General features: G+C 40.8%; 3 protein-coding genes, 1 long non-coding RNA gene and 1 pseudogene across 5 annotated transcripts; 2 read left to right on the top strand and 3 right to left on the bottom strand.

Annotated features, from left to right (window-relative positions):
• Positions 1–1,367, bottom strand: LOC126628792 (uncharacterized). The gene is made up of 2 exons (XR_007625601.1): positions 1,037–1,367; positions 1–974 (listed from the first exon to the last, which is right to left on the bottom strand). It is a non-coding gene; the product is annotated as an uncharacterized LOC126628792 (long non-coding RNA).
• A 4,952-nt stretch (positions 1,368–6,319) lies between these two features.
• LOC126628789 (protein FLOWERING LOCUS D-like) lies at positions 6,320–8,645 on the top strand. Its single transcript, XM_050298626.1, has 5 exons — positions 6,320–6,507; positions 7,052–7,501; positions 7,604–7,649; positions 7,776–7,876; positions 8,057–8,645. Exons 2-4 carry the CDS (start codon positions 7,258–7,260, stop codon positions 7,816–7,818), a joined length of 333 nt encoding a protein of 110 aa, XP_050154583.1. The 5' UTR covers positions 6,320–6,507; positions 7,052–7,257; the 3' UTR covers positions 7,819–7,876; positions 8,057–8,645.
• Positions 8,646–9,173: 528 nt separating this feature from the next.
• LOC126628787 (uncharacterized) lies at positions 9,174–11,065 on the bottom strand. Of its 2 annotated transcripts, none has more exons than XM_050298624.1 (2): positions 10,827–11,065; positions 9,174–10,124 (listed from the first exon to the last, which is right to left on the bottom strand). In XM_050298624.1, exon 2 carries the CDS (start codon positions 10,092–10,094, stop codon positions 9,306–9,308), a length of 789 nt encoding a protein of 262 aa, XP_050154581.1. In that variant the 5' UTR covers positions 10,095–10,124; positions 10,827–11,065; the 3' UTR covers positions 9,174–9,305. The 2 variants fall into 2 exon arrangements, with proteins under 2 accessions (XP_050154581.1, XP_050154582.1); XM_050298625.1 differs by having other exon boundaries at positions 10,915–11,065.
• A 105-nt stretch (positions 11,066–11,170) lies between these two features.
• LOC126628788 (U11/U12 small nuclear ribonucleoprotein 31 kDa protein-like) lies at positions 11,171–14,868 on the top strand (annotated as a pseudogene).
• Positions 14,869–19,694: 4,826 nt separating this feature from the next.
• Positions 19,695–23,642, bottom strand: LOC126628786 (serine carboxypeptidase-like). Its single transcript, XM_050298623.1, has 9 exons — positions 23,156–23,642; positions 22,717–22,885; positions 22,067–22,186; positions 21,593–21,736; positions 21,357–21,507; positions 20,947–21,035; positions 20,368–20,626; positions 20,122–20,255; positions 19,695–19,980 (listed from the first exon to the last, which is right to left on the bottom strand). The coding sequence occupies exons 1-9, from the start codon at positions 23,617–23,619 to the stop codon at positions 19,852–19,854; spliced, it is 1,659 nt and encodes a 552-aa protein (XP_050154580.1). The 5' UTR covers positions 23,620–23,642; the 3' UTR covers positions 19,695–19,851.
• Positions 23,643–26,584: the final 2,942 nt, after the last annotated feature.

Below are 26,584 nucleotides of genomic sequence, written 5' to 3'. Positions count from 1 at the left end.
TTTGATTTGATTTGATTTGATTTTTTTTTTTTTTTTTTTTTTTTTTTTTTTTTTTAAGGTATGTATAATGCAAATTTATGTAAAATTTCCAGAAAAATAAATAAAATGGACTTTTATTTCTCTTAATGCTTTTTTTTTTTTTTTTTTTTTTTTTCTTTTTTTCTTTTTGCACATGGTGCGAGATGCACCATCCAATTTTTTTTTAATTTTCCTTTCTTTTCCCCTGTTTTATTTTTTTACACATGGTGCCAGAGCACCAAATATCAAACAATTCTTTTTTCTTTAATCATGGTGCCAGACGCACCAAAGATCAAACCCTTTTTTTTTTTTTTTTTTTTTTTTTTTTGGGCCTTTAATCATGGTGCCAGATGCACCTCTCCCTTTTTCACGTGGTGCCATCACCACTTTGCTCCACCATCCTCTTTTTTTTTTTTAATATATTTTTTCTGTATAAATTTGGGTGGTGGGTAGAGGAATTTGCAGGGAGCGGAGGCGAAGACGGACGGAGAGCTGGAGTTTGAGGAAGAGCTTCTCGGCCGGCTAGTCGTTTGACAGCGGTTTTTGAAGTTGGTGGCAGCTGCGAGGCAAGAGACGGAAGAGGTGGAGGCTGATTTATCGTCAATTAGCGTCTTCAGCAGAGTCCCCGACTCGGTGTCCCAAATCTTACAGGACCCGTCGTGGCTGGCGGAGACGACAATCGAACCGTCGCGATTGAAGCTCACGGAGGTCAGAGGCTGGTGCTGGAGAAGGAGCAATGGACTTGACCGCTATGGAGAAGTGCCCTTGTTGAACTGCTGAACACATATTGCCTGATTCCACATTGCTGAAATTGATTGAACCATCCAAATGGAACAAAACACTGTGCCACTGCATCTCCACTGCACCATCCCCATTGCTTCTGCACCGCACACTGTTTTGCATCTTCACTGCGCTGTTTCCTTGCTGCACAGCCTTGTCGTCCTCACTGCACAAAGCTTTGCACAAAACTGCACTGCCCTATCTCGCTTGCTGCTGCACCACTGTACCTTTACTGCACCACCACTGCCTTCCCCGCACTGCTGCTGCATCACCACTGCAAGGGGAGAGACAGATTGACAGCGCTTCCGAAGCTTCTTCGCCACCGTCAACAGCGCCAGTTCAGCAAAAGCTTCAGGATCATTTGCGAGTCCAATGACCGAGTCATGAAGATGGAAAGCATGGATCCTGCAGCACCAAACCAAGTCACAACCTCAAGCCGAGTCAGAGACACCAATCTAAGTTACAACCTTCAAGTCCAGTGACTGAACTTGAAGATGGAAAGCATGGATCCTGCCGCACCAACCCAAGTCACAACCTCAGTCTTGCACTTCTTCCTTCTTTCGACTAGCTGTGGGAGACCAACCGAGAGAAGCAGTAGCAGTGATAACACCAGCTACAACTTATTCTGCACCGCGGACGACTTCTTAACTCAGGCGCTGGGCGAGGTCATTACGACGAAGATAGCAAAGACGGTTGCTACTGCAATTGGTGGAGGCGTTGACGGGGTAGTAAGATGCGAGCACTCCGCTTTGCTGACATTGAAGAGAACGCCATGGAAGAAGAAATTCCAGAGAGGATTTCAAAGAGTTGCAGAGGGTCGGACTCCATCGATATCTTCACGTTCTGGGTCTCCATGAATTTAGAAAGCTGTTTCATGTACCAAGGCTAATTTCTGCTGAATGTGCACCAGCGCGTCCCACTCTCGAGTTCTCCGTCAATTCTTTTTCTGGCGCCATCGGTGGCGGAGCGAGCAATTATGTCAAAGGGGCGGGAGAGGGCGTGCTGACAGTCGAGGCAGCCAGCTCGTCGCGGATGAGATCGCTGGTGGTGACGTGAGGGACGCCAATGAGGTAGCAGGGGCAGACGAGCTAAAAGGTCCGGATTCGGGTCAAGTCGTCTTGATCGAGCAGGTCTTTAAGTGGGGCCCGGATTCAGGTGAGGAACGAGTCATGGAGTTTTGTCGTCTTCCGATGATCTAGGAAATCGACCTTGGTGATGGACGACTCCGCCGGAGCTAAAAACGGGTCGTCAACGAGCTAGACTTGCTGCTGACTAAGCTGTATCCCAGCGACGGCGCCACCCTTTAAAGGATCGAAATTAGGGGGTGGGACGTTAATCTCGGAGATCATGGTCTCGAGCCACGTCTACAGATCCGACGGGTTATAGTGAACGGTGTCAGAAGCGAGCTGAGAGAGTCCATCTTCCTGAGCACAACCCATAAATTCTTCAAGCTGCTCAAGCTTCTGAGCAACATCCGCCATGTCCGAAGACCGAACCTTGTACCCCAACACCGCCAGAAGATCGTCCATCTCGCCGTCCATTCTCTGGGATTCGTCCTCCCACATCTTGGCCTCGCCGAAGCCGCCCCCGGCGGAGGCGGAAGCCGTGGACGGGTCTGGATGCTGCTGCGGCAGCGGATACTGATTCAACTGATGAATCTGATGCTCCCCTTTCATTTTTCTGAATCAATTCCCAATTTTGTTGAATTGGGTTTGCAACAAATTTCGAGTCGAGAAATGGGTAGGGCTCGGAAATGAAAGAGCGCTAGGAATGGGTGAGGAATCTAAGCATTGGGGATTGGGGAAGAAGGGGTCCGAATGGATTTTGGGCTATGGAGAAGAAGCAGCCTTTGGGCTTTAATGAGGGCCTGGATTTGTAATCAAATTTTGAGCAGGCCTTGGCCTCTCCCTTGATAAATGACAAAGAGTGAGAGTGGGCTTGGGCCAGATCTTGTTTGGAGGAGAGGCTGGTGCTATCCTAGGCTGCGCCTGATATTTGGGCTTTGTTCCTCAGCTGCTAAGACCTGCATGTTGTTGTCCCTATATATATATATTTTTTTTTCATATAGAAACTTTTTTTTTTTTTTTTTAATTTTGTAATATAATTGACCTTCTTCAATAAAGCATTTATTTTTTATTTTGATGTGACTGAACTCAAGGTTGAATGTTCAAGCTGCCTACGTACCCTTCCAAAGAAAGAGATCAAGTCAAAACGTAGTTCGAATACATACATATTTTTTGGTATATATATATATATATTTTGTGCCATTTGCAGTTTTAACTCATGCAGGCAAGGAGTGTTGGTGTCGTTTGCAGTTTCAACTCGTGCAGACAAGGAGCATTTGGTGCCGTGTTGCAGTTTCAGCTCGTGCAGGCAAGGAGCGTTTGGTGTTGCCTTTTATGCTCGTGCAGACCAGGAGCGTTGTGTCTTGCAGTTTAGGCTCGTGCGGACAAGGAGCTTTGGTTCGTGCAGTTTAGGCTCGTGCGAACAAGGAGTATTTGTGAATTTGTCAAACGATCCGGGATAGTTGTTCCTCGCAATTTTCATAGCAAAGAGTCTTGACCGAGTGATTGAAGAAGTCTTCAGGAAAGAAATCGCGCATCGTGATGGGGATGGATGATCTATATGTCGAAATTTCATCATCTTCAACACGTTCATGTTGCTTTGAAGGTTGACAAGAGCTGTTTTGCCCCCTTTCCGATTGGCGGACTTGTAGAGGAGACGTATGCTTCTTGTGCAATTTCTTAGGAGTGACTTGAGTCCATCCTTCAACTTTGCTTGTCTTGGAGGATGCCCCCAGCGGTTGAGGTGAAAACTTTGAGTCAGAAGAGCCAGAAGTGAAGGTGGTATAGTTTGACTTCACCACATCGTCAAGATCTAGCTCGATGATTCCTTTCTGAGCCAGCTTCATGATGAGATCTTTCAGCACGAAACATTTTTCTGTCGGATGGCTGATGAAGCGATGGAATTTACAGTACCTTGGACTGTCAGTGCGATTCATCTCTTCTGGCCGTTTGCACTCAGGCAAACCAATCACCTTCTTTTCCAGCAAGTCTTCTAACATGGCAACCACATCAGAGTCGGGGAATGGATAAATCTTCTCCTCAAGCTCCTTCAAAGTGCGTCTACGCATCTCTTGATCACGAAAAGCTTCGGTTTGAATCGCCTTGCCTCGTGTGGAGATCTTGACGGGAGCTGTGTTGACCGTCATTGCTTCCTTGGTGGGTTTCCATGCAGCCTTCCCCACCTTTGTCTCAAGAACTTTGTCGTTCTTGTAGTCGGCGATCGGTTCTTTCTTCCCATGATGAGCGATGCTCAACTCCATGTCATGGGCGCGGGTGGCCAATTCCTCGAAGGTCCATGGTTTAATGCCTTGAAGGATGTATTGCAAACCCCATTGCATGCCTTGGATGCACATCTCGATTGAAGAGGTTTCCGAGAGCCTGTCTTTGCAGTCGAGGCTTAGAGTGCGCCATCTGTTGATGTAGTCAATGACTGGCTCGTCCTTCCACTGCTTTGTGCTTGTTAGCTCTAGCATGCTCACAGTGCGGCGGGTGCTATAGAAGCGGTTGAGGAATTCCCGCTCTAATTGCTCCCAGCTGTTGATGGTCTCAGGTTCTAGGTCTGTGTACCACTCAAAGGCGTTTCCTTTCAGCGAGCGCACAAACTGCTTGGCGAGGTAGTCTCCCTCCGTCCCCGCGTTGTTGCAAGTTTCGACGAAATGTGCAACGTGCTGCTTTGGGTTTCCTTTTCCATCAAACTGCATGAACTTTGGTGGTTGATAACCCCTTGGCATCCTTAGGGCATCAATCTTCTTGGAATAGGGCTTCGAGTAGAACAAGGAGGTATGTGAGCTCCCTTCGTACTGTGCCTTGATGGTGTTGGTGATCATCTCTTGCAGCTGCTGGATAGAAAGAGATCCCATGAGTGCCGCTGCTTGGTCTGGCTCCGGCTTCGCATTGTTTTTCTCCACCTGAGGCTCGTCTTCTTCGTCCTCTCTTCTCTTTAGTGGATCATTCTCTGGGTCAGGTTTATCGCCGTCCTGCGCCTCCAGTCGGTTGACTAGTGCTGCAATTTGCAAGTCTTTTTCTTCCACAGTTCGGGTTAGCCTTGCGATTGCTTCATTCATTTGAGCCAGCTGCTCATCGATTGAAGTTGCTCCAATGGTCATGACTTGCATGGCTGAACTGTCGCTTGAATCGGCATCGGAGAGCATGGATTCGGAGTATTTCCTTGGGCTTTCCCCCCTTGGTGCCCTTAGTGAGGCTAAGGTGATCAAAGGCTCGTGCCTTGGGTGCTTTTGTTCCCTTGACAGAGTTGATGCAGAGGTGGAAGAGGCGGCAGAAGTAGCTCTTGCCATGCTTCGAGTCGTGATGCCTAAAGTGACACCTCTTGCGACGAGGGCGCTCTTGTTCTTTGCGCCAGTTACGGGAACAGTTTGAGCCTTCCTTGAAGCCATTAATTTTGGAAGTGTGCTCGAATTTCTTGAACGGAGAAAGAGATGAGAGGTAGAGATTGTCCCACTGGGCGTGCCAATTTGTGAACACGGAAAATTCCTGAAACGAAAGAGACAAGAACAACGCGCACAAACAAATATTATGTATTTGATGATTTTGGGTTACAATCTCTCTCTAATTTGATCCTCTGATTCGATCTCCGTAAGGTGTTGATTTGTGGATGCTTCGTTGATCCAAGGGCCGTCGGGGCTTGATCTTGGATGAACTGTTAGAAGTTTCTTCAAAGGGTCGTGGGCTTGATCTTTGAAGAATGGTGATTGACGGATCTTCAAGGGCTTTTGGGCTTGATCTTGAAGAACAGTGATGAACGGATTTCCGAGGGCTTTTGGGCTTGAACTCGAAGAACAGTGACGAACGGATCTTCGAGAGCTTTTGGGCTTGAATGGATCTTCGAGGGCTTTTGGGCTTGATCTCGAAGAACAGTGATGAACGATGAACGATTTCTTCAAGGGCCGTCGGGGCTTGGGCTTGATGAACAGCGAATGAGCGGATTTGTTGATGTTGTCGATCCAAAGGGGCCGTTGGGGCTTGATCCTTGAGGATGAACAGTTGATGAACGATGAACGCTTTCTTCAAGAGGCCGTTGAGGCTTGGGCTTGAAGGTGGATGATTGTTGATCCAAGGGCCGTCGGGCTTGATCTTGGAAGAACGATGAACGAAGAACGCTTTCTTGATTCTTCGGGAACCTGGATGCTTGAGAGCTTCGAAGTTTCAGAGCTTCAGAGCTTCAAGAGTTTTTGCCTAATGATTTTGGTCCCCCTCAAATGAATGAAATTGGCTTCTATTTATAGAATTTTCCAAGGCCTAATTTTGAATATAATATTCCAGATGAAATAAGTCGTTTCTGCCAGGTGTTGACACGTGTCCTATTTGATGACTTTTCCAACTCATTTCAATTTTCGTTGAGTCACATGCTACGTGTAAAATTTATGTAATACATGAGCGTTGACACTTTGATTTATCGGTCAACATTTATTTACCGAAATTTCGATGTCTACAATTGGCATCTTGCAAATTTGGAATAAGCAAATGCAGATTTAATATCTAAACTGTCACTTGCATTTTGGGACCAAGATGGTCCATATGACATGGGCGGAGACCATTGCTTCTTGCCTGGAGGTAATGGAAGGCTGGTGCATGCTTTGGCAGAGAATGTGCCGATCTTATATGAGAGAATTGTGAATACCGTTAGGTATGGTAGTGACAGAGTGCAGGTTATTGCTGGCAACTAGGTTTTTGAGGGTGATATGGCCCATTTGGGGTTTAATTGGCATTTCTCATATATTTGACTACAAATTACACAAAGACATATGGTTCTAACATGATTCCGTGTTTAAAGGATTTGGTCATATGATATGTTAAGAAATCATAGTTCCCATACATATTTAAAGTTCCTCAAGTTCGATAGTTAACCCAACAGTTAGTTATGGAATAGAAACTATCATGATAAATAATGATTTACAAGTTAGAATATATAATTTTGCCGTGAATATCATTCCAAATAAACTTAAATACCAATTCCATACTCATGTTTTTTCCATTCTTGGTATTTTTCAATGTTTAGGAAATAGGCAGACAATCACTAAACCCAGTTCTGGAGTTTTGCTATATCTAATCATGACTACTCCCAATCATTATTCCTAATATCATTGGTGGTTCAAGTTTTTATATATCAACCATTAGATAGCTGCCGATTATATAGTAATTTTATGAGGTGCTGACATAAATCAATGCAGGTATTTATGAACCACAAGGAATTACTGTTCCAGAGCCCATCCAAACAATCCGTACCAGATGGGGAAGCGATCCCTTCAGCCTAGGCGCTTACTCTAATGTTGCGGTAGGGGCATCAGGAGATGATTATGATATTTTAGCAGAAAGTGTGGGAGATGGACGACTTTTCTTTGCAGGTGAGGCTACCAATCGGAGATATCCTGCAACCATGCATGACGCTTTTGTTAGTGGGCTTAGAGAAGCTGCTAATATGGCTCACTATGCTAATGCTGGAGCCCTGAGGATAAAAATTAACAGGAACCCATCAAAGAACGCCCATTCTTGTGCTTCCCTTCTTGCAGACTTATTTAGGGAGCCTGATTTAGAATTTGGGAGTTTTTATGTTATTGCCTTGATAAAAGCTGAGAGGGGTAATCGCAAACCAGCTTCAACTTCATTGACTTTAAAGTCTGGTGAGTGGTTCACACTGATTTTAATCCATATGGTCTCCTGAAAAGTAAGAAAGAATTAGTAAACTATATAAATGGGAATAACAATTATATTGGTTTTTGTAGGGACATCAAAGCTGAAAGCTGACAATTTGAAACAAAAATTGGTCAGGTATGAGCTCTGAATCTTCTGTTTCGTAGATAATTCATGCATTTCTTTTTTCTCTCATGTGATTGATCTCTTTTACTCATTTAAATTATTAATTTATTCTCTTTTTATTTTCCTTTATTTTCGCAGAAGGGCAAAAATAATGCGCAATGGTAATGGGAAACTTGGTTAATGGTAAACTGTCAACGAAACTACCACAAGTCAAGTTCCCTCCAACGCACTTGGTCCAGGTAAACTTGAAGGGGTCCTTACATATTCTTATTACTCTATGCATATTTAGTGGGTCAGAATTGTCTTATATGGCCAACTGTGGTAATGGCTGTATCTTTCCATTTCTTCTTCTGCTTTGTTTTCAAAATGGTTATAAAAATTTTCCGATAGACATCTGATTATTTTCTGTATTTTGTTAGGGCAAAATCATTCCGACGTGTTGAAGAATGAGTAGATGACCTTTTTCTGTTGTGGGTGAGATGCCAACTTTTTGTTTGGTCGAGCCTTGGGTGGGATGTCAACTTTAACTTGAAAAAGTGGTTCCACTCGGCGAGCCTTGTTACACCCTTCGGCCCAAGGGAGTTGGCCCTTCTGCTACCAAGCCTTGCAAGATCTATTTTCTGCTCAGCATGTTCTTTGCTGGATAACCACCGCCGCCATCCTCAATTGCAGAAGAAATTTGTGCCGCTTGCTCTCCTCCACTCGGGTCAATGAGCAATTTGGTATCCAATTGAATTGAGCAAGAGCAACTCTGTGCCATCTTCCAATAAGCCCGACACCAGTGATTGTTGACTGGTGGAATGAGACTTGAGTTGTGATCTTTCCAGGTCCACAACTTGTTAAATTAACGTGTGAAGGAAGCAATCTTCGCAGATTTACGGTGTTGTTTTTTTACCGAACTACGAACTAATATGAACAGATTTCGGATCATGATTATGATTTTCCTTGTGCTACAATTTAGACAAGATTTTATATGATAAAATGCAAGAAAATCTGTCTCTAAACCAATGGAATGACTAATTAGTATTTGGATCCCAAACCAGTGCTGCCCGGAATTTTCTCAGTGTTTGCCATGTAAATACTGTCTGCTTGGTGCTTGTAATTAACAATCAGATAATTCTGTACATGCTTAGTCTTAGGACGTGGCATTCTTGACAGGCTTTAGTACGGGAATTCTTATAACAGTTGGCTGTTCAACGATGACAAATCTCATAGACGACAATTGTTGATAAAGAAAAGAGAACGATAAAAGAACTCTCACATTTTGATCCGTTTGAAGCGAAAGCTATTTTGCAGAAGCCTTATACCACGTAGCCATCCTCAAAAGTACTATTGCTCCTAGTTAGCTTTACATTGAATTCGACTAGTGCATCCTTCAAAAGCACAACCGCAATCCTCCGATATGAGATGGACGAAGTCACAGTGGATTGACGACTCCTGCCATGACGGAATTCAAGATTCATGGTAGCCAATCCACATGAAACTCAAATCACTCACCATAATCAAATACCATAAGTTTTCTTGAACCAATAAGAATCAGAGAATAGATCTTTATTATCACCCTGGAATATTCAAATAATTGTGTATACTTTACAATCCACAGAGAATACCACGCAACAAAACAGTATGTACAGGCTAAAGATCTTTCAGTATCGTAGTTTTGACAAGCTAAAATCTTTCTGCATCGCTTGCTCCTCTGCGATTATCTAGATTACCGGCCCCTTCCAACCACTCTTGTAGTTTATTTTCTTCATCAGCCTTGAATTCATCATAGTATTCTGCCATTGATAATAAATGAGGACTCGACAAGCTACCATCAGCTTGTTCTTCTTGTTGTTCGTCAGCAACATGACTCGATAAGGGCAACTCCTCAAGTTCTACATCCGGCTCAGATGAACTGGTGCTTGCAGAAGCAACTGATAGTGATGGGTTAGAACTAGAGGTCTGTGTTAATTCTTTAGGATCAAGTTGCGGCCACTTGAAACTACTCGCCTTTTGTCTGGCAGATTTGATTACGGTAGAAATATAACCGCTTTCAGTATCCTGTTGGGCATCACCAGGGGAACGAACCCAACTTGTTGGCTTCCAAGAGCTTGTTCTTCCCATCTGAAAACCTGGTGTTTGCTGATGGATTACACCTCTCTTCGGCTTCTTTGTTGACATAAGCACTAGAGATTTCTTTATATCTCTAATCATCTCATCGGCAACGGGGAATCCACATTCTTTCATTGATCTCAACATAGCTATGGAATCCTCTGAATCCTCAGTGTGCAAAGCTGTTTCACAAGACTTTTCCGCAACATTACTTCTAAGACTAACAAGATTGGGCACTGCATTTTGTGTGTGCTGCTGAATATAAAAAAGCCCTACTGACGGTTCATTTGCCACGTATCTAATCATCTCTCCCAAGCCTTCAGTTATCCCCATAAAGCCTTCCACGATGGAGAACTCATGCATCTTTTCAAAGCCAAAGGCAGTTCATCATCACTGTTTTAGCCAAAAAGGAAGAGCGGAAAGTCAGAAAAGTTAAATGGTACACGCGAAAAAAGAAAAAACAAAGACTTATCAATACAGTCGATTAACTTTGTAGGTTCATGCATCATTAGTCGATATAGAAATTCAACAGAAAAAGGCACTCAAGAGCTATATTACCAACTGAAAAGGATAAGTGGAATCTATACTTATTGGCTCTATACTATTTCGGCATAAGAATCACAACGCAGTTTATGCACGTCGAACGAACTCAACCACAATATAAGAGAACTTTTATTTCAACTGCCTGTATTATAGTTGATTGGCACTCCAAAATATTCATTCTACGCTCCACCCGAGCGCGAAAAACCAAACAAAATGACTATTTAAGATTGTTATTAATAATTCCATATTTTTCTTATCACATTACAAGTCCATCAAATCTTGACATGTTATATTCAATCTTTCCGGTAGTCTCTATCGAAATTACGAATCAAATTGTTGCCTATTGTCTTCCAAATCACAATGCATACAGAAATACGAAATCATTAATCCAAAAGCCAACAAGTAAAGATTTCAAATTTGAACCAATTCCCATCTCAGGAAACAACAAAATATCCAATACCCAATTCTCAGAAATCGATTTTTCACCGATTTATTCAATCAAATAAGGTGAAAAACAAGAAAAATCAGAAAAGTAAAAGAGCAAAATGGTACCTTTAGAGAAGGGAAGGGGGCTCAGAGGAAACCCTAGAACTGGGCAGGCGGTGTCTGATTGCAGAAGAATAATGTGATTAGGAATCACCTGAAGCTTTTGTTCTCAGCTGCATATTTGTCCAGAGACAACAATCAGCGACTGAGCTTTCAATTCGTTGGAAGAAGAAGAAGAAGAAGGCTTCGTCTCTCTCCATCTCCCTCTGTTCCAAACGACCATGTTTTCTTCTTTTTTCTTTTATTTATTCTTCCGGATTTGGCAATCTCACGTGACATCCACGTGCGATGAACCAATCTTGTCATTTTTCTGGTTTCTGGAATTGGACCGAATACTCATCCCAATCTCCTCCGCCTCTTCCTTGCTGCTCCACCGGTTCTCCCATACCACCGCCGCAACAAGTTCACGCAAATCTGGCGACTCGCTCCAAAGCGCACGCGTGAAACGCGACGCATCAACATTCCATGCGCGCGTTTTCCATAACCCTCTTTACGGGAGGTAAGCAATTTATCATGCTTTACATTTGAGGATGTTCTTTACAACAGAAATATATCTTCTGGTGATTTTTCTGGATACCCAAGGATTGAAAGAATTATTTACAAATACCCATTTTCTGTTTTTCGTCTGTTGATTTCTTGATTTCTACGTTGCGGTGCAAATTCCCCTTTCTCGATTGAACCAAAGCATAGCGTTGGAAAAAAATGCGTAATTATCAGGGTTTTTTGTTGTTGTAATTTTTCTGATTTTGAGGGTCTTGTTTCCAGGCTCAAACTTGGTGTCCTTTGTCTCTCCAATCCCTCTCTACTCAAGGTAAGGAATTTAAACTTCTGGGGCTGTTATTGATTATATTCGAGTTGAATTTAGTATTCTGGGTTATTAGATTTGAATAACGGTTGGGGTTATTGAAATTGGTATTCTGTATTATATTGGAGTTATTGAAAAAATTATTTTATCATGCAGATTCAGTTGTTTTGATTGGTTTCTGAATAGTTTAGAGATAGATGTTTTAAATTGCTTTATTGGTTTCTGAATTATCTAGAGATGGGTGTGGTTTTGAAATTGAGAAGATTTGAGAAACGTTTGTGTTTGAGAAAGAGGCTGCAAAGAAGTCGACCAACGGAAAGGAAAAAAGCAAAATAGAAAACATTTGATTATAAAAAGTGACAACAATAAGTTGCGCAGGTTATTGATTTAAATTTGGTTTAATTGTGAAGTATAGTAGTATGTTCTCATTTTTAAAGGGTATATGTTGTTCAAAGTATGTTGGCACGTTTTGCACCCACTCAAGATAAAATTTATGGATCCGCAATAGTGTTCAGATTTTCACTTGGTCTTTCTTTTTTTTTATTGATTTGTGGACCAATCTTATTCTTAGTTGCGAATCATTGTTGGAAAGATTAATTGGTCTCATTACTTGAGATGAGTGTTAAATTGTGGTTAGGTTTCAAACCGTGGCAGGCAGAGCGCGAGGTATCTTTGCTAGTTTAATTTATACTAAAACCCAAAACACATTGAAATACTGTTTATAAGCATAGTATGCTTCCTGTTTTACACCTACTAAGTTTGCATTATTACATTTTTGACACGGACAAAAATGCGTCGCAGTCATCTCTTTCCTCCTGATTTCTCCCTGCCTGGTCATCGTCTTGTTTTCCAATTGAAAATCTTGTGCGACTCCTCCTCACCAAGCAAGCCACTTTGCTTGAGATCTTTCAAATTGAAATTCCTCCTCAAGCTTTCCGACAGTAATTGGACGATTCCTCCAATGCCGGCCATCAAGGTTAGTCTGAAACGATTCCTACCTTATTGACCTATTGTGTGCCAAAATCTGATTCAAATTTGTGATTTAATATAATTGGGCTTTAGAAACAAATAGATTTTTTTAATTTGAATTTAGAAAATTATATTCGAATTTGTTTTACATCTGATTGAGTTGGATTTAGGGGTTGTGTTTTAGTGTTTTCTGCCTAAGTAGTATATAAAGAAAAAAGAGTGATTTTTTGTGTCCTAAAAAGATCATCATGGTCATAGACACGAGTCTGATATTATCAAGTAAGATGTCGAGTCTTGCATTCGTATAATTACATATGTGAGCTGCATTTCTGGGTTTTTGTTGATTTGTTTGCTTATTTGGTATATACAAGAAGAGATGATGACACTGCCTCCAACATTATCATTTTATGCATGAACACGTAACACTTGGGCCAATCTAACCATTTATTTTGAGCACATCACATCAGCAAAATAATAAAACATACGACAGTGAGGTTTTTTCAAGTCAATTTTTGTTGGCATGTTGTTGTTCATGTAAGTGTTGATTTGATAAATGCAAGTGCTTTTGGCATTTTATGCCCAAGAAGAAGAAGAAGAAGAAGAATAGTATGTATGCTATAACATTATGAGTCTGAGAACTGAGACATGTGAATTGTGGAGGTAAGCAACAATTATGTGAGACATGTGAATTGTATGGAGGTAAGCAACAATTATGTGATTTTTTATTTTTTTTTTGCTAAGAAGATTGTGTGACTTTTTGATATATTGTTCATTACGAAACAAGGAAGAATAGGAAGAAAGTGTAATATATGATCTTTAACTATTCGACTTTGTTCCAAGCAATATTGTTTGGTGAAATAATTGTGTTAAGATATTGGAGAAAATTGAAAATATTTAAAATTCATTTTGAGGAGGTTCTCATTTTCTAGGTGAAATCCGATCAGGTCCGTAAGAAAATCACCTCGTACGCAACGGGGTGGATGTAAGTTTCTTGAATGCTTTTGATTGAGGCCCACTATCCTCATCTCTGACTGAAAGTTGGGAGCTTCGAGAGTGGCATCGACAATGACGGAAAAAAGGAAGAAGAATAAGAAAAACAGCAATGAAGACAAATATGACACCTTCTACTATCGTTACGCCTCCTCCGCCCCACAAACTCGAAAACCCACTAACCGAAAAACTGTAAGTGCGTCCGACTTAGGAACCTTAGCGCCATCGAAATTGACCCTCAATTTCTCCAACTCGACTACTCCCTTACCAATTTGGATCTCCACACCTTCTTCTCCTACTTCGGCAAGATTCCTAAGTCACCGTCCTCAAGAATCGTAAGACTTGCCAGAGCCGCGGCATCGCCTTCGTCCAATTTGTGTCCTACACTGATGCTTCCGTGGCAGCGAGTGAGATGCACGAGAAGATACTTAACAGGATGAAACTCTTCACTTTCATCGTTGCCGACAACGGTCGGGCGGTCGAATTCATTCGTAAGAGGGAGTATAAGGACAAGAGCCGGTGCTATGAGTGTGGCGAAGAGGGGCACTTGTCGTATGAGTGCCCGAAGAACCAGCTGGAGCCCAGGGAGCAGCCGTTGTCGAAGCGAGTGAGAAGAGGTGGCGGTGGCGGTGGTAATGGTAATGGCGACAGGGTGGCGCGTGTGGACGAGGAAGAGTATGATAGTGGTGGTGAGAAGTTTGAGGATGATAATTGGGCGTCGGTGCTGGATGATGTGGCTAATCTAAGGTTGCGGTTGGGGGCAGATGCGGAGGCGGAGGAGAAGAAGAAGAAGGTTCTGAAGAAAGCTGGTTACTTTAGTGATGAGAGTGATGATGAAGATTGAGTGATTTGGTGAAGGGTTTTAGTTGATTTTGGGAGGTGGGTTTTGTTTGGAATTGAGGGATTTCAATGTTCTTTTTGTTTTTTGATTTATGTTTTGATGATTTGTTCGGTTTTTGCTGTTTTTGATTGAGAAAAGTAGTTGTTGATGCACAAAATCAATGGGGACTTTGGTACAACAGAAATTGTTAAGTTTGTGACCTTCGCTAGATTACTCTGGTCACTAGTGTGGATAAGTATGTAAATTGATAGAGACAGGGAAGCAAACACAAGATATACGTGGTTCACCCAGATTGACTACGTCCATGGAGTAGATGAGTTCTTATTAATTGTGAAGGGCTTACACAAGTACATAGGCTCAATCTCTCATTTAATGAGTACTAGTGAATGATTTAGTACAAATGACATTCGGAAATAATAGAAGGCCTGACTCTTTTTGTATCCCTTCCCACAGACGGCGCCAAATGTTGATGCAAAAAATCGGAGGGATCTTGGGACAACGTAAATCCGACCGTGAATCTGCAAGAAAGTAAGAACACAAGAGGTATCGTGGTTCACCCCAATGTTTGGGCTACGTCCACACTGATATTGTATTTATCTATTTGTGAGAGGATTGTGAGGGAAAAAGAGCTTTGAATATGAGAGTGAGGCTTGAGGTTTGTAAGGGTGAGGAGACCCTTTTATAGAATAAGGGTTCCTCACTTATTACATATTTGCCCCTTCATTTATTACATAATTACATTTGAGTCATCCGAGTATTTATACGAGGTCTAAATACGGAGGCCCTAAGTATGATACAAAAATGCTACAATGTGAAAATATTATGCCACCAACTAATCTGAAAATGAACATCATGCATAATTGCATAGCTTAAGTATGTGTATCTAACAAGCAAAGATATTTGATCATGCTTTCGAAACAACTTGCAACGAAATTTACAATCCAATCCCATATAATCTAAAACCCCAACTACATTACTACTCTGTTGCTCAGCTAAACCAGCATCACATTGACTATTTTTTGTACCATACTTGACCAATCCCGAAACTACTGAGCACTGGTCAACGTTATACCGTCAAGAACCCAGAAGAGTTTCCCTCCAACCAGGAGGCAAATCATAGCGTGACACGTGTCGACATCAAAAGCCAATCATAGCGCGACACGTGTCAACATCATAAGCTAATCACAACATGACACGTGTCAATATCAAAACAAAGCTAGAAACTTTTCTATAAAAGGAGATCATTCTCCCACAATATTTCCGAATGTCATTTGTACTAAATCATTCACTAGTACTCACTAAAGGAGAGCTTGAACCTATGTACTTGTGTAAGCCCTTCACAATTAATGAGAACTCCTCTACTCTGTGGACGTAGCCAATCTGGGTGAACCACGTATATCTTGTGTTTGCTTCCATGTCTCTATCCGTTTACATACTTATCCACACTAGTGATCGGAGCAATCTAGCGAAGGTCACAAACTTAACACTTTCTGTTGTACAAAGTCCCCACTGATTTTGTGCATCAACAATTACTTTTCTCAATCAAAAACAGCAAAAACCGAACAAATCATCGAAACATAAATCAAAAAACAAAAAGAACATCATTCATGTCAATCATACATAAACATTCATGAGTATCATTCATGTCAATCATACATAACTATTCATGATCATCATTCATGTCAACATTTATGAGCATCACTCATGTCAACATTCAAGAGCATCACTCATGTCAACATCCATGAGCATCACTCATGTCAATCAACATAAACATTCATGAGCATCATTCATGTTAATTAGTTTCGAAAGCTTCATGTACAGAGCTCCAGCTTCGAGAGCTCCAACTTCAAGAGCTCCAGCTTCAAAAACTTCATTTACAAAAGCTCTAGCTTCAAAGCTTCACCTACAAAGCTTCAGTGCATGGTATACAAAGATCGCCTCCGATCAATCGCCACTTCGGCCCATACATGGATTGAATTTGAAGTCTCCAGCCAACAGCCTCTATTGACTAAAGACTTGGGGGACTACACTATGTACCATATATTGGGCTTCCATAAATGGGCCTCATGAAAAATGCTTGAGGGACTTAACCCATTATTCATGTATTGAGGAGCGAACCCTTATTTTATAAAAGGGACTCCCTCACTTTCATTAGAGAGCACCCATCACTTATGTATTGAGGAGCGAGCCCTTATTCTATAAAAGGGACCCCCTCACCATCATTAGAGAGTATTACCGCTTGTTGAGCAACCGCCTCGCCGCGAGCATCAACTCTAGCCCATCATTTATGTATTGAGGAGCAAGCCCTTATTCTATAAAAGGGACTCCCTCACCATCATTAGAGAGCATCGTCGCCTGCTGAGCAACCGCCTCGCCACGAGCATCACTCCTAACCCATAACTTATGTATTGAGGAGCGAGCCCTTATTCTATAAAAGGGACTCCCTCACCATCATTAGAGAGCATCGCCGCCTGCTGAGCAACTGCCTCGCCGTGAGCATCACTTCTAACCCATCACTTATGTATTGAGGAACGAGCCATTATTCTATAAAAGGGACTCCTTCACCATCATTAGAGAGCATCGTCGCCTGTTGAGCAATCGCCTCATCGCGAGCATCAACTCTAGTCCATCATTTATGTACTGATGAGCGATCCTTTATTTTATAAAAGGAACTCCCTCACCTTTAACGCTACAAGCCGAGCCAACCAAGGCAACATAAGCCATAAGCCGAGCAGCCTCGCAACATGTGCTACTTCTAGTTGAGCATCATTTCAGATTGAGCATCACCTCATATCGAGTATCAGTCCTAGACGACATCTAGTTACTTCGGCCCACACATGGACTGAATTTCAAGTCTCCAGCCAAAAGACTCTTGACTGAAGACTTGGGGGGCTACTGTTTGTACCATACTTAAGGTCTCCGTATTTAGACCTCGTATAAATACTCGGGGGACTCAAATGTAATTATGTAATAAATGAAGGGGCAAATATGTAATAAGTGATGAGCCTTTATTCTATAAAAGGGCATCCTCACCCTCACAAACCTCAAGCCTCACTCTCATATTCAAAGCTCTCTCTCCCTCACAATCCTCTCACAAATAGAGAAACACAATATCAGTTAGGACGTAACCCAAACATTGGGGTGAACCACGATACCTCTTGTGTTCTTACTTTCTTGCAGATTTACGGTCGGATTTACGTTGTCCCAAGACCCCTCTGGTTTTATGCATCAACATAGCATCTGATCATAGCTTCAAGCATCCGTTGTGTTTAGGGGTGGGTTTAAAAAATCGAAAACCGAAAAAAATCGAAAACCAAACCGAATCGAAACCGAAAAAACCGAACAGAACGAAAAAATCGAACCGAATTGAAAAAACCGAATCGAACCGAACTCTTTTGGTTCGGTTCGGTTTTGGTGGTCTAGAAACCGAACCAAAGCGAACCGAACCGAAATAATTAAATTAATATTTTTTTAATTTTATTTTTTTAATTATTTGATTTTATTATATTAGAATATGATACTTCGGACTGCTGCTTTAGTAGGATTTGTTTGCTTTCCAATTCAAATTGTCTTCTCAGCCTCTCCATCTACAACAAAAATTAGAACTTATACCATTACATGCAATATTTCTAGTTTATATCATTAAGTGCAACACATATATAAGAACACATATCTCAACTGCACTGCAGTTGATTAGGGAAAGCAAATAGCGTATAAAAGTCTCATGAGTTTATTAAACACTACGAGATCAAAAACAAAATTCAAACTTTCTCACCTATGGCCAAGTATAGTAGCTTCTGTGGCCTAACAATTTTGAAAAGTATATCAATATATTCAAAAATATTGATGAACACCTCTTCAAAATTTGTTGGTGGTAGAAGCTGAACACGGAATGTAGAAATTATATTGTGTAACCACATATATGGATACAAAAAATTCGGACCATAAAGATAAAGAAAATATCAAAAATTGTTCCCTAGACAATAATCAAAATAAATAGTATATTATAGAATGTTTATCTTATTGCTAGTGAAGAATACATACATACATATATATATATACATATATATATATATATATATATATATATATATATATATAGAGAGAGAGAGAGAGAGAGAGAGAGAGAGAGAGAGGAATGAATAAGGTCGTACTCCATCATCATCGTCTAAAAAGAAATCTATTTACAGTTAAAGGTCGTACTCCATCATCATCATCTAAAAAGAAATCTATTTACAGTTAAACTTTAAACCCAAAATATTTAAAAAAAACCTTTATGTTATAATTCTAGTTGAACTTTAAATGTTTATTTTCATTAAGTCTAGTCGGAATATTTATGTTATGATTGTGTTAGATATGTTGATTTCAAATTTTTTCATTTTTTGAAAAAAAAACCGAAATCGAACCGGAAAAAACCGAACCGAAAAAAATTGAACCGAACCAAACCGAAAGTTCGGTTCGATTTCGGTTTTGGCAAAAAACCGAACCGATTTGAACCGAACCCACCCCTAGTTGTGTTTCCATATTTTCCCGGTCCGAGAGTTTTCTTAGATCAGGGAAATATTTTGGGATTTTTGCTATGTTTAGTATGCGATCAATCGCCTATTAACTGTTGGTCAAATTCAAATGTAGGTTTAACAGCGATCAACGGTCAAGAATCACCTACCGATATACAAGGAGTCCCGTTCTGCAAGGATAGTTGAGTAAATAGGGAAGGTATAGGTTTGTTATGAATGACCCCGTATGGAATATAGGTAACGATATCAGCAAAAGGACGTTCTCCCGTACCACCAGACATGCTGAGCTGCACATATTCATGTACAGAAAAAGCGGCCGGGGGAGTAAATGGAAATTCACTGATACTGTTTCCTTTGCTGCACATATTCATGCTTTTTGCAGGAGACATGCCTGCGTAACATTCATCCCACTCTTGTAAGCGATGACATGATTATCTTGAGGAATTCTCCATCTAGCTGTTTCAGAAACTGTTGTATCTGCACGAGAAGACACATAAGATCGACAACAATAGGAGAGAAACTAACCGCCACTTACAGGTGATTCGGCAAGTGTATCTTATGTTGATACACTCTCATGGTTGCAACTTGTAAGATAGAATCTCGAGTGTAGAATAAATTCTCGTAACCGGAGACTGATAGAGGAATATCCCTCTGCTTCTATCTCGTATGCAAAGATGAATGCTCTCTGTTGGCTGTTGGAAGATCATATTACTTATCCACAAGGCGTAAATCGTATATAAGACTACAGATACTTATCCACAAGCAGTCTTTCTGATTCATCTTAAAAGTGGTGTAAGCAAACGTAGCACATTGTCTAGAAACACTATTAGCTTCACCAGTCTAGGCAAAATATTTACAAGCGTATAATCCATCCTATACTCTTCACTCCGTTCATGTTCCTGCGCAAAATCACATCTGAGCAACCAGTTTTTCTGGTTCCCTTGCGGATTCAGCAAGTGATCCCTGAGTCCACCTCCTCAGCATCTCTAGTGCAGCCTTGGGTTGGTCCATTGGAACCATATGACCGGCGTCATGGACCTGTTTGTTGCAAGATAGCATACCATATAACTAGTTCAGCAATCGGGATCGGTAATTAATCATTGTCTATGGATGGATGGAATACAGATATGTGTGAGAGAGAAATCTAGATATGTAAGGGAAAAGGACAGAGAAAGAGACCTTAAGGAAACTAAGAGGCCCATAGTTCTTGAGAACTCCTGCTTCTGAATCATCGACAACAAAAGGAACTTCCGGAGAAGACACAAACTCTTTCTGACCAGACCATTCCATGGCATGGACCCATCTTGAGTTACCTATCGCATACAAATTTATATGCACGGGTAAGAATTACACATCACAAATTAAAAGAAAATATATTTAACGAGTGGTTTGGCATGTCGTATCAGATAAAGCCTAGAGGTCTACCAAGCCAGTTGCAGATTAGATCATATTCTCCTGCATACACAAGCAGTTGAATTCCGTCCTCGAGAAGAGTAGGGATGCCCACTTCGAGGTTCCTCATCCAGTCGACCAACATGGCAAGATACACTGTAGTGCTGCATGAAACAAATTTTCTGTCCCCAACTCCAAGTGACTCTCTAACAGGTTTCTGGTTCAGGAATTTCTCCATGTTTGAGAAGTCGTAGCAAAGGCTACCCTCACACTTCTTCCTGATGTCATAGTACTGCATATTCATAATATTAGAAAAATTCTGTCAAACTTCAGATCATTAGTGGAATACCAAATGCTCACGAAATTTGCTAATAACAATAAATATTTCCTGGCTGAGGTTCAGGCAAAAAAAAAAAATGTTTAAGAACATGCAATTGTAGAAACACATTAGTTTCCGCCTCTTTAATTGAGTCATGTGAACCATTTCCTTCAAATTTTCAGAGCAATAAGTTTCATGTGCTTTTTTGGAAAAGAACATGTAGAATAATAAAATGACAACATAAAGATTAAGGAGCAATCATTCTGATAATAATGAGTAACTGATCTTCTTACATTTATGTTTCCAGCCTTCGCAATGATGCTAGTGAATATGGTATTGCAAACAAAATACGAAGCCACGCAAGAGACTGTACCATCAGTGCCTGAAACAACAGAAGTATATGTTATTTAAACAGCAGCAGTAACCAATTAATGTGGCTAATATGTAAAGACACTCTTGCATAATACAAATAAAACATTCATAACTTAGAAAAGAGAGAAAGAAATACATAGAGATGGGATATAAAAGAAAGGAGCCACCCCTAACGCGTTAACATGAAAATGATCAAAAGAACTGCAAATTCTAATTAACAAATTCGCATGTCATAGGGTCTAAAGATAAAAACACGGTAATAGAAATTTGAAAAGAAAAAAAAAAGAGACAAAAAAAAAAATGAGGAAGGGGCCACTAAAATGTCACTTACCACAGAGCTTTATAGCCATTTCACAGACTGGAAGCACTTTGTTAATGAGATTATAGGAAGTGTTTGTGATTAAGCCATTGTCCAACGCAAAATCTGTGTAAGCTTTATACTGGATTGCAGGATCAGTAAGCCCATTGCCAATGGCAAATCCCTGTTCAACAAGTTTTTCTTAACTTAATAAACCACGATATGACCCATTACAATTATCAAGCTAGTGTATATTTGAGATATATAACCTTTAAATTTATATGAATTCCTTCTTTAGCTTTGTTTCCTCGGTGAACTCGAGCAGCAACAGCTGGAATGTAGTGTCCAGCATATGATTCTCCAGTTATAAAAAAGTCATTCTCTGCCAACTCAGGGTGCTCAGCAAAGAAGGCCTAATATCGTAGATAGGCAATAAGTCATATTACTATCCATTACAGCAATAAACGTTAAACATCTAAGATGTTTGCTTTCCTCCAAATTCTCAAGTTAATAATCATGCAGTTTTTCGACTAAAAGGCACTGCAGTGAAGTTTGAGAATGACATTAATATATACATACATATGTGTGTCTGTGTGTGTATATATACATGTATGTGTGTATACATATTCCATACACAAAATAACTGCCATTTGGTGATATGTTTATAGGAAACTAAAAGCTCATACAGTTTGTGAAAATTATACTTAACATTACTGCTTTATAAATGAAGGATAATGACATACCTGTAAGAAGTCATAGAGGTCATTACTAACACCATCTTCAGAGTGACGAATGTCACGTCTGTCACTACTATAACTAAAGCCAGTCCCGATAGGCTGGTCGACATACAGAAGGTTAGATGCCTGCAAAACAGAAAGTGTATCAAAATATTGGTTACGTCTCCGGAAAATGAAGAATGAGCTGACATCAAGTTCCATCATTTCCAAATGATTCTTATTTGGATGACTAACATTATATGATCATCCCAAATCATCCAACAGCATCAAGCTCTGACTTACAGAAGTAGGACACATATAACCAGTGACAGCCTCAGATATCATGCAGGTAAAAGTAAATATAAGTGAAGAGGTGTGTCTTCGAGTCACTTTCATTCCAGTGCAACATGATTTGGAAAAGGTTCTATGAACGATAACTAAGAACAAAATATTACCACAAATACTTCTAGGACATGTTTTAAAACCTCTCCTATCAAATGTTCAGTCACATACGTGTGTAATTATCTCGTCATATGGGCAGAAATGAATTAGTCAATAGCAGAGATTCTAAGATAGCGGTTGCAACTTTCAATCTGTTAACATTGCTCACGCCGGCAATAAACAATCACATCCAAACATAACAACGAAGCATAAAGTGACAGAGAGTTTCATATTACGTTATCCCAGCCATACTCGTTCCACACAAGGGACAAGTTATTTGCGATGGTGAAAGGACCATTTTCGTAAAATACAGCCAATTCACTGCTGCACCCCGGACCGCCAGTCAACCAAATAACAACAGGATCCTTCTTGTTGGTGCGAGATTCGAAGAAGAGGTAAAACATCCTACATTACCACAAAAATTGAATAGTAAGAACACGAAGCGGGCAGCTAAATTCACTATACAATCGAAAAAATCCAAAATTTTGCATAATTTGAGGACCTATTTTCTTAAGTTGAGGTCCAGCTAAGCATAAATTTTCTGCCTAAAACCCTAAAGTTCAAATGAGATCAAAACAAAAACCCCTAAATTACTTCAAATCCACCATGCAGCGCGAAATTAACAGTTCAAAGTATCATAAAGACGACGAAATTTAAAGAGATTACGAAGCTCACTTAGCGGCATGAGAATGCTCGATCTTATAGTAACCGGCATGGTGGCCGAGGTCCTCAATGGAGTCACCGGAGTCCACGAGGTTGGGGAGCTTAAAGCGCTTCTCGACGAGCCTCGGCGCGTCGGCGACGGCGGTGGTCGAGGAATCGGGGGCGTCGATGATGTTGATGTCTTCCTCGGGGAAGAGATTGAAGGCTCTGATCAGCTGCTTCGCGTGCACGGAAGGGAAGCTGGACCTGGCGAGCCCGGGAGGGTTCGTGAGCTTCGCGGCGGCGAGAGGAGAGAGGAGGAGGAGGTGAAGAGAGAGAAAGGCGAGGAGGTGAGGGAGGAAAGAAATCTTGCGTTCCATGGCTTGTGCGTCTGCGTTTTGGGTTGAGAGAGAATGAATGAGAAACGGGAGAGAGATACTTGGCAGAGGAGAGAGAAGGCGCCGGGCTGTAACGAACTGTCGTACCTGGTGTATCATCTGATTTGCAAGTCATGTATACATACCGTGCCAATTAATAAATTTATCTCATTTTAGTTGTATAAATCACTTATTATATGATAAGTACATCAATATAATATAAATATGGGGTCTCCCTATTACTCTTTTCAGTGATTGATTTACTCACTCCAAAGTTTTCCTTTTTTTGTGTATACATATGGACCTGTTGGGGAATGCTAGTGGAATGGCTAAAGAGCACTTTTAGTTACATCTGCCATAAAAATTTATATGTTTTTAAGCACTGGTTTAATGTTGAGGTGCTTTTATAAAAAGTGAGTATAAAAAAAAACTGAGCTCAAAAAGATGTTTGGTAAATACTTAAAAGCAGCTTATTTTCACAGTTTTGGATGAAAAAGCTGAAAACGTGAAACAGTAAAAATGAGCTTATTCTCACAGAACAACAGAAATAGTTTTTTTTTTCAAAACACAGCAATACCCAGCCCTACTATCGCGTGGGAAACGGTTTTTAAGTGGATTGTTGGGCATCTCTAACTATTTGGTCAAAAGGCTATAGGGCTAAAAATAACTCGAAATAACATGAAAAGTGTTTCCAATCAAGGGCTAGGTCAAAGGGTTTGTAGGCCCCACCGAACCAAAACCCCCCAAATCAGGCCAGTGAGCTCGCCATTTCCAGTCAGCCAGCCCAACCCTTCAGCGCTAGAATGTCAAGACTGACTTTGTGGCAGGTACAAGAATACCACTTTTTCTTCATTACTATGGCAAGTAACACTCAAAATATGTCTGAAAACCTTATTTTCATATGATAGTTTAATTTAATTAACCATATTAATTCAATTAAAATAATAAATTATTGAGGGGGTTATTTTTGGTTCATGGCCCTTTGAGCATTTTGGTTGGAGATGAGTTTTTGGTCAAATGGTTATGTTTGGCCTATGGCTCTTTGGCCCTCTTAGTGGGAGATGGTATAAAATATGGACTGACACTGTTCATTAAAATATAATTTCTCGCTGGACTATAGGGCTAAGCAGTGGCGAAGCCAGGATTTCTCGGGGGGAGGGGCGAACTTAAAAGAATGCAAGGTTAAAGAAAAATGGCAACTACTAAATTTTTTTATATAGTAATGTCTTCCATAATTAATCAATACAAACAAATTACAATTATACATACACATGATTCTTCTAATTCCCAACAATTTGTATCAATAATTTCACCCTAAAAAATAATTTCATAATTTGTATTAAATAACCATGACATGAATAATCAATAACCATATCATTTGATTCACATAATTAAGGTAGGGATTATGCATTTAAGAATTAAAAAATTTACCTTTAAATATTGATTGGAGCCGGCTCAAGCTCAGAGGAGAGGAGGGTGGCTCACTGGCTTGTGGAACAGAAATTAAAGAGAACTTTGTGGCTTTGGCTTGGCTGCTGGAGTTTGAAGAACAACTTGGCTGAGATGGATGGTGGCCCGCTCTCTGTGTGTGTGTTGATTATTGGTGAAGAAGACAGAAGAAAAGGATAGAAAAGAGTAAAGGGTGTGCAGTGCGGATGGGGTGTGTGTGTATTGATTAATGACAGAAGAAGAAAGCTAGGGTTTCATTGGGGCGACACGCGGAAGCGGTCCCCCACCCCATTATAATTTTTTTTTAAAATTCAACTATCAAAACGGCGCCGTTTTGATTTAGCTTTTTAAAAAAAAAAAATAGAATGCAATCTGCACTGCAGATTGCCCAGAAAACCCAGAAAAACAGAGGGCTCTGTTGCGTGAACCATTATTTTCCGGCGAGGCGCGCGAGGGGAGTGGCGAAGACCTGGGGTCCAGTGGTGTTTCCTGGCGAGGGGAGTGGCGGCCGCCACTCCTCGCTCCTACGTGGCTTCGCCACTGGGGCTAAGCATGATCATTTGGCCCTCCTTCGGTTGGAGATGACCTTAAGTTGTTAGATGGAGTAGGTTAGGGAAAATTGCATTGCGGGTAGGTGTAGGGAGGGAACGGATCGGGGGTTGGATTTGGTGTTGCGGGATCCATTTTTGGAGTATTTGGTGTGAGTCCGTGAACCAGGGTGTAAGGGATTTCCACCTCGTTGCGTTCTGCTTGCAACAAAGGAGTTGCCTTAAATTAAAAAAAAAAGGGAAGAAGGAATGTGGGGTTTGTAATTGTAAAGCGGCACACTGTTGGAATGCATGCGACAGATGAGGTTTTTTAGGTTGTGGATGATTCCATTCATCCTTGCACGATTGATATGGCCAATCTCTGATAATTTCTTGCACGACTAGTTAAAATGATACGGAAATAATATCTTTGGAGTCAAATTGTACGAGTCTGGAATATTATAGGGTCACCAGTTAATGAGTTGGGTTGTTATCAGGTCACACATTGAGAATTCGTTAAGGTCACACGTATGACACGTAAATGACACGAACACGACCTGTTTGCTAGGTCTACACATAAGGCATAACAATTTCTTGCATGGCCTATTAACCCGACATGAAACGACACAACCCGTTAACGAGTCAGGTACACGACTCATTAAGATAAAGGACGAAAACAATAAACATGACATGTTTGCTAGATCTAGGGCTGCCAATAGAATAGAGTTGTCACACAGATGAAATGCGTGAGGTCAGGTTGGATTAAGATATAGGAGGTCTTATTGTTATATAGGATTGATCGTATTAACTACACTGCAAAAGATGAAGAATTTGTACAAAGGAAGAGGAAGATGATAGAGAGAAACAAGAGAGATTGTAGAGGAAAATGAAGGCTCTTGAATTGATTGATGTTATCTGTTACAATAGTTTAGCTATATATCCATAACCCAACACACTTAACAACCTAACAAACTTATAACAAAGCTAACAACTTGTTTGTACCATACTTGACCAATCTCGAAACTATTGAGCATCGGTCAACGTTATACCGTCAAGGACCCAGAAGAGTTTCCCTCCAACCAGGAGGCCAATCATAGCATGACACGTGT

This window comes from Malus sylvestris, chromosome 7, assembly GCF_916048215.2.
Source record: "Malus sylvestris chromosome 7, drMalSylv7.2, whole genome shotgun sequence".
NCBI lineage: Eukaryota > Viridiplantae > Streptophyta > Magnoliopsida > Rosales > Rosaceae > Malus > Malus sylvestris.
The sequence above is the reverse complement of the archived record's forward strand: the minus strand, read 5'-3'. Positions and strand labels throughout refer to the sequence as shown.